The sequence below is a fragment of the Gracilinanus agilis genome, chromosome 2 (genome assembly GCF_016433145.1).
Source record: "Gracilinanus agilis isolate LMUSP501 chromosome 2, AgileGrace, whole genome shotgun sequence".
Taxonomy (NCBI): Eukaryota; Metazoa; Chordata; class Mammalia; order Didelphimorphia; family Didelphidae; genus Gracilinanus; species Gracilinanus agilis.
The window spans coordinates 122,400,230-122,408,818 of NC_058131.1; the positions used below are offsets into that span (position 1 = coordinate 122,400,230).

The 8,589-nt window shown below is 32.9% G+C and overlaps 1 protein-coding gene across 1 annotated transcript in view; it reads right to left on the reverse strand.

Annotated features, from left to right (window-relative positions):
• Nucleotides 1-8,589, reverse strand: part of PPP3R1 (protein phosphatase 3 regulatory subunit B, alpha) — a 30,015-nt gene extending 21,426 nt beyond the window's left edge. The window contains exons 1-2 of the mRNA XM_044659484.1: nucleotides 8,507-8,589; nucleotides 8,046-8,077 (exon numbers count right to left, since the gene is read on the reverse strand). Of these exons, the coding sequence (XP_044515419.1) occupies nucleotides 8,046-8,077; nucleotides 8,507-8,589 (115 nt within the window). The remainder of the gene's footprint in view (nucleotides 1-8,045; nucleotides 8,078-8,506) is intronic.

Here is an 8,589-nt window from a genome sequence, read left to right on the forward strand (position 1 = left end):
TGGATTGTCATTTTTATTATATTAGCTTGTCCTACCCATAAGCAATTAATGTTTTTCCAATTATTTAGATCTAGTTTTAATCGTGTGAAGTCTTTTGTACCTGTGTTCATATAATTCCTATGTTTGTCTTGGCAAGTAGATTCTTAAATATCTTATATTGTCTAGAATGATTTTTAATGGAGTTTTTTTCTGACTCCTCCTGAGTTTTGTTGGAAATATTTTTTGGAACTCTGTAGAAATACTGATTTATGTGGAGGTTTATTTTGAATCCTGAAACTTTTCCAAAGTTGTTGATTATTTCCACTAGCTTTTTAGTTGATTTTCTAGGATTCTTTAAGTAGACCATCATATCATCTGCAAAAAGTGATAGTTTAAGTCTCCTCACTGCCTACTTTAATCCCTTCAATTTCTTTTTCTTCTCTAATTGCTATTTGCTAGCATTTCTAGTACAATGTTAGATAATAGTGGTGATAATGGACATCCTTTCTTCACTCCTGATCTTACTGGGTAGGCTTCTAACTTATCTCCATTATAGATGATGCTTGCTGATGATTTTAGATGAATATCGTTTATTATTTTTGGGAAAGGCCCATCTATTCCTATACTTTCTAGTGTTTTAAATAGGAATGAGTGCTGTATTTTGTCAAAGGCTTTTCCTGTATCCACTGAGATAGTCATGTAATTTCTGTTGGTTTGGTTATTGATATGGTCAGTTATGTGGATGGTTTTCCTAATGTTAAACCAGCCTTGCATTCCTGATATAAATCCCACCTGATCATAGTGAATAATCCTCATGATAACTTGCTGTAGTCTTTTTGCTACTATTTTATTTAAGAATTTTGCATCTATGTTCACTAAGGAGACTGGTTGGTAGTTTTCTTTCTTTATTTTTGGTCTGCCTGGCTTTGAAATCAGTACCATATGTGTGTCACAAAAAGGGTTTGGTAAAGCTCCTTTGCTTATTTTGTCAAATGGTTTATATAGTATCGGGATTAATTGATCTTTAAATACTTGATAGAATTCACTTGTGCATCCATCTGGCCTTGGGGATTTTTTCTTAGGAAATTCCTTGATGGCTTATTCAATTTCTTTTTCTAAGATATGATTGTTTAAGTATTCTATTTCCTCTTTTGTTAATGTAGGCAGTTTATATTTTTGTAAATATTCACCCATTTCACACCTAGATTATCATGTTTATTGTCATATAATTGGGCAAAACAGCTATTAATAATTACCTTAATTAACTCTTCATTAGAGGTAAGATCACCCATTTCATCTTTGATATTGTTAATTTGATTTTTTTCTTCTTTTTTTTTATTTAATGGTTAAGATTGGATATCAACACTCGAAGACATACATTTTCTTCTGAGTATTGCTTTGGCTACATCCCATAGATTTTGATATGTCATTTCCTCATTGTAATTCTCTTCAATGAAATTACTGTTTCTTTGATTTGTTCTTTGGCCAACCAGTTTTGAAGAATTAGATTATTTAGTTTCCAATTAATTGTAAATTTGCCTTTCCATAAGTCTTTATTATGATTTTTATTGCATTATGATCTGAAAAATGCATTTATTATTTCTGCTTTCCTACATTTGTTTGTAATGTTTTTATGCCCTAGTACATGGTCTATCTTTGTGTATGTGCCCTGTGTTGCTGAAAAGAAGGTATAATACTTTTTATCCCCATTTATTTTTTTTCCAGATATCTATTATCTTTAATTTTTCTAACATTTCATTCACTTCCTTACTTCTTTCTTATTTATCACAGTGCATTTTAAAAATGCATTCATTCATCATATTTTTCAACAATCTTCTTTTTTTGTTAAATATAATTTGGTTCCCAAAAATCCTTCACTTTGAAAAATTAAAGAATAAATCTCCAAGAGTACCTGACATTAGTGCAAGCAAAGGCACAGAATAAGTTTAAATAGTGAAGGTCCAGGAATACAAAGTAAAAATTCCAAATCCAGAAATGATGATCTACTGTAATGATCACCGAATTCCACAAGTACTATTATTGATACAGAAGAAAAACACGTTTACTTTGTGCAAATGCTTTAGATAGCTACAAATTCCATGAAGCTTAATAAATTGAAATGATGAGTACATAAATATTAGAAAATTAAATGCTTTTAATAAACAAAAATAATTTGTTTCAAAACTAAGTCTATAAATAAGACTGCTTGCATTATATAAAGTTACTTGTACAACTTCTATTTGTATAAAGTCTCATGGGACAGAAGAATCTTTAAAGTCCTAGCTTTAGCTACTAATATGTTAAATAAGACCTGAGAATTACATATGGCAGGTTGGATAGAGTTCTGAACTTAAGAGTTAGGAAGCCTCGAGTTCAAATTTGACCTCAGGTACTTGTTAACTGGGTAAAGTTATTCAAATTCTCTTTGCTTCAGTTTCCTCATTTGTAAAGTGAGGGGAAAGAATACTAACTATATTCCAAGACTTGTTCATAAAATGCTTTGCATACCTTAAAACCCTGTAAGTACTATTATTATTAATATTATTACATGTAAGGTAGAATTTGGCTCCTAATACAAGTTGGACATACTACATATCTCACAATTACTTTATAAAAAAATTAACTTTTATTTTCTCAATTACATGTAATAACAATTTTTGATAGATTTTAGGATCTATTTTCTCTTTCCCTCCATTTCTCCCCACCCCAAAAGCTATTTGATCTGGGTTATACATGTATCATCATGCAAAACATACTTCCATATTAGTCACTGTCATAAAAGAATATTCATATAAAACCCAAACCCCCAAAACAAAACCATAAATAAACTAATGTGAAAAGTAGTATGATCTGATTTGCATTTGACTTTATCAGTTCTTTTTCTGGAGGTGGATAGTATTCTTTGTCATAAGTCCTTCAGAATTGTCCTAGATCACTGTATTGCTGAGAGTAGCTGAGTCTTTCACAGTTGACCACTGAATTATTGATATTACTGTGTACAATGTTTTCCTGGTTCTGCTTATTTCACTCTGCATCAGTTCTTGTAATTCTTCCCAGCTTTTCCGGAAATCATCCTGCTTATCATTTTTTATAGCATAATAGTATCCCATCACTATTGTGTAACACAATTTGTTTAACCATGGCCCCAATGATAGGACAGTCCCTCACTTTACAATTCTTTGTCACCACAAAAAGAGCTGCTATAATATTGTACAATTAGGTCCTTGCCCCTTTTTAAAAATCATCTCTGGCATATTAACACAAATGAGTTATTATCAGACCAAATGGTATGTATGCACAGTTTTATAGCACTTTGGGCATACTTCTAAATTGCCCTCTATAATGGTTGGATCAGTTCACAACTCTGCAATAATGTATTCATGTCCCAATTTTCCTATATCCCCTCCAACATTTACTGTCAAACTGACAAATCTGATAGGTGTGAGGTGGTACCTCAGAGTTGTTTTATTGAGAAATCAGACAAATGAGATTATAATAAACACGATTTGTTAATAGATTTCTTTTGGTAGCTTTGAGGAAACCATATGCTAAAAAAACAAGGCAGACTAATCATATAAAATATGATATATAAAATAAAATAATTATAATTAAAATAAAATATAAAATTATTTTAAAACTGAGTAATTGCTGAAAGTCATTATTTTATTGTTTAAGACATGTTAAAATGGTAATATTATTTAAATGAAGAAGTAAAATTATCTATATAGGTGGTTTTATGAATGTGACAATTATATTTTGAAAAGGGAAAGTTTCTAAGTTACAAATCACTTGGTTAAATGTTGAGGAATTGTTAACCACCTCTCCGGAACAACCTTTCACTCAAGTTTTCCTACTACTTAGAACTCCTTTCCTTAAAACAGATGGAAAAGAAAAAACAAGCCTCACCCTTCTTGACTCATCTTCTGACTCAGAGATACTGTTTTTGTGTATGTTCTGCCAAATGGAAACTGTGTTGTTCTTTCCACATTTTATAAGAATGAAGAGTGATTTTTTTAAAACCATAGTTTAAACTAATGCCTATTTAATTTTTAGAGAGTGTATCAAACATATATCCAGAGTTCTGGAAAGCTGAAAAAGATGAACTAGCTTATAAAAGTCATTATAAAAGTCTGTTATAAAAGTCATTACAACCAATCAGAAGAAGACTGGAAAGTAAAAGGAAAATGTTAAAATAAGTTATCTTTTCTCTTCAAAAACTACTCTAATAATAGGTTGCGAACAAATATCTAATCTAAGTTCTGGGCAGGAAGGAATGTTAAAATAAGTTATCTTTTCTCTTCAAAAACTACTCTAATAATAGATTGTCAACAAATGTCTAATATAAGTTCTGGGCAGTAAGGATGAAAAAGAAGAAAGTGCATAAAGATGAATTTTCTCTTCCATGGGGCATCATAGTTTAGTGGGAGGCAGAAGAGTTTATATCCTCCCTCACTTATTAACTGTGTGATCCTGGCAAAATCACAGTCTGTTCCTTTATTTTTAAAGAGGGGATATAATAGCACTTATCTCACAGGATTATTTTGTAAGGTACTAAATAAGATGATGCATACAAAGAATTTAGCAATCTATATTAAAACTATTGCTTTTTATTAAGATAGTATAATATGTAGCTGTTGTTAGTGATTTGCTGATGGATAGGTCACAGGCCACCTAGAAAATTGAACAGCCACGGGGGGGCAGCTAAGTAGCTCAGTCGATTGAGCCAGGTCTAAAGATGGAAGGTTGTAGGTTCAAATCTGGCCTCAGGCACTTCCTAGCTGTGTGACCCTGGACAAGTCACTTAATGCCCATTACTGCTCTTCTGCCTTAGGACCAATATACAGCATTGATCCTAAGACAGAAGGTATGGGTTTAAAAAAAAAAAAAAAGAGAAAATGGCCAAGCTATAAAGTCAATGAAAATGCTAATACTTTCAGAGATTTGAATATGTAATTTAATAATAACAGTATTTATATAGCACCTACTATGTGCCAGAATGTAGCACCAATATTAACATAAGTAAACTTAACATGTAAGATGAATTCAAGTCAACCAATATTTGTTAAGTGTCTAGTATATGCAAGGGACTGTGCTAATCACTGTGAATTCAGAAACAAAAATTAAACAATCTGTCCTTAATAAGGAGCTTCCATTCTATGAGGGATAATACACATACATATAAATAAGTAAGTACAAAAGCATCAAGAAGAAGAGATTAATAATAACTGGGGTGAGGGGAAATCTGGATTAGTTTCCAGAAGAAAGGCTGGTACCTGAGATGTGTTTTGAAGGAGCAAGGTAATCCACAAAATATAGGCAAAGAATGCCCATTCCAGACATGGGAGCACCATATAATTAAGTGCAAGGCATAGAAGTAGATGAAATATAATGTATGGAGAACTGGTAGGTCAGTTTGGCTAGAATAAAGAATTTGAAAGGTAGGTGATGGCCAGACTGATAAAAATAAATAAAAGAGATGGGGCAATCAGGAACCACTGAAGATTTTAAAGTAAAGATGATACAGTAGAACCTGTGTTTTAGGAATATCCATTAGGCAGCCTTATGGAAAACCGATTTAATAGGGGACAGCCTAAAGCAGAAAGATTAAGAGGCTACTTACTGCAATAGTATGGAAGAGAGGTGACGAAGGTTTAAATTAGGTATAAAAAGAGAAGAAACATGTGGGAGATGTAGTTGTAGTTGAGGAAGACAAGACAGCAGTTGAAAGGCTACATGGGGAAAGGGAGACCTAAAACCCTTGTTCCCTCAGGGAATGTCCTTGAGAGACTGGATTTTCAATTCTGATCTCTTCATCTCCAACACTTAACTACCTATCACTCATAAAGCACTTAATAAATGTTTACTAATTTGATTCCAAAGTTGCAAACCTGGATCCTTGGCAAGATGGTGGTACCCTCAAAAGGGGGACAGACATTGGTTAAAAACATTTTCTACTCAATTTTAAGATACTTAAAGAATATCCAGTTGGAAATATAGCGTTACAGCTCAGAAAAGAGACCAAGATGAGATGTATAGAAATAGAAATAATTTGCATAAACATAATTCAAAAATGGGAATTTATGAGATCAAAATAGAAATTGTAAGGTAAAAAAGTTGAATGCCTATGACGTAGCTTTTTCAGAGCACTAACGGTTGGGGATAAGGCCAGCAAAGACACTAAGAAGGACTAGCCAAACAGGTGGTTGGTTTGACAGCAGTATCCTGACTATCCAGAGAGAGAGAGAGAGAGAGAGAGAGAGAGAGAGAGAGAGAGAGAGAGAGAATACTTAGAAAAATCAATCATCACTAGACTAACATAGTATTTGAAAAGAATGAATGCTGAGTCTCTCTAGGTGAAGGAGAAAACAGACTCATTTTATAAAAAGTAAGAGAAAAAGGTGCAAGAATTACTCTTGGTTTATTCACGAGGTAAACCAGGTAAACCAGGGCCTCACCTCAGAATATTCTTCAAGCATCCTCCTTCCCTAGGTTCTTGAGGTCAGACTATCCTCAGCATTGTCTGTACACTCTGCTTACTTATTTTTGCCCTGCTGAAAAATTTTCTGGTTACAATTTTAGCTAGTATCTGGCCTACTTCAGGCAGGTACAAAATCATTATATATTATAGGTGAAACAAAGAAGCTCAAGGAAGTTAAGGGGCCTGCTCAAAGTCAGCTGTCTCTTAGTTCAATATTTTTGTCCTGAGCTTCTAGGATCAATAATCTTAAGCATTATAGAAGTATGTAAACATTAAAAGGCCTAAACTTTCAGGAGAGAAGCTAAACTTCCTTAATTCTCCCCTCCCCTCCAAAATAAACCTCGCAGAAAGAAAAACCTTTCAAAAACACATGTGCCTATGTATTTCACATTTCTTTCTTTTTTTTTTAAATCACTGGATCTCTTCTGTTATATATGTAAACTTAAAAGTAAGGATTGTTTCGTTCTTTGTACTTGCCTGGAACCTAGTCAGACATTAAAAAATGCTTTTATCTATTGATTTCCATCTTTTATCTTAAGTCAGTTTTGTGGTTGTAAGGCAAAATCTTGATTTTAGAAATTTGTATTTCACTTATTTTAGGGTATAATCTTTCATATAGTCTTTAATGGGTACCAGAGTTTTGTTTTTTTTTTTAAATTCTTATTTATTTACTTTGATTACTTACCTATTAAGGAATGGCTCTTGGTATGTGTGTAAGTAGGTATATTAATTTCCCATATATAGTACACATGAATTTCCTGTTTATCTTGGTGATTAAATGCTTATGAAAGAAATATGATGCAAAAATTACTTCTCTTCCCCATTCAACAATGTTCCTTCTTATCCTAGCTGTACTGACTTTGTTCATAATTTCCTTATCCCCACTCATAGGATTTATATGAGGCTCAAATGAGAATTGTGAAAGATGCTTTGAAAACGATATGAAAACTAATATATACAAATATTTGGAGAAACAGTACTGTGGCCTATTTTATTTTCATTAAACATGAACTCTATGGCCACTACAAGAAACATTTTATTATATTCAATGCAGGATGCCAACAAAAGTCATCAGTAAATCTGAAAATATGAAATCTAATAATTTTAAAATGTTAAAATAAGTTTGAAATCACATTTTAGAGCTTGAAATGTAGTCTAATAGAGGCATCAGAGATCATCTCAGTTCTAAATGCTTGCTTTATAGTTACAGAAATATAGGCTTTGGGAGGGCAAAATTATTTAAGTTAGGTAACACAAATGGTTATTGGTGGATTTGGGATAAGAACCCAATCCAATGCTCTTTAACATTATTCAATAAATCTTCTTCGGGGGAAGGTGTGTGTGTGTGGGGGGGGGGGGGGAACCCTGCAGCCTTAGAGCCACTAGGGGGCGCAGAGCCAACAATTTGAAAATTTTCATCAAAAATGCTCCAAAAAATAAAAGCCTACCAAAAAATCCAGGACTTACCAAAGTCTCAGAAACCAAAGTAAACTTTATATGCCATAAAAAAAATATGAAGAAAAGCAAATCTGAAGTTAACAAAAAAACCAACCCAGTTATTAAACTAAAAGGCCCTGTTGTCATATACTTTGACTGGTGTCTATATACTTGAGGACACATCTGAAATTGGAGCAAAGAAAATACTGTCATGAATTCTTAGGAAATGTTTCCTTAAAAAACAAACAAAAAACAACCCTAAGAATCAAAGTATTTCCTATCACCTACTAAGCTAGTCTTGATGATACACTGGGAAATGTAAAATATTCAACGTTTTGAAACTCTAAAATAAAAATAACAGACATAAAAATTTTTTCCATACAAGGTAACACAAAATGATTATAAAGAAGCCAGGAGATTACCTCATCCAATCTTATCATTTTAAGCATGAGAAAACTGAGACATCTTTTCCCAAAGACACATCATGAGTAAGTAGGAGTATTTAGGATTAGAACCCAATCTCCTGCAGGGTATGGGAGCATAAACCAGTAATCCCAAATGTGTGGGAAGTGGAGGATGATGGATCTCTTGCTCTCAGGAGTTCTGACTTACAGTAGGCTACTTGTTTGGATGTCTCCACTAAGTTTCTCACTCATATGGTGAGGTGGTGTGAGGTAGGCCATCAGGTTGCCCAT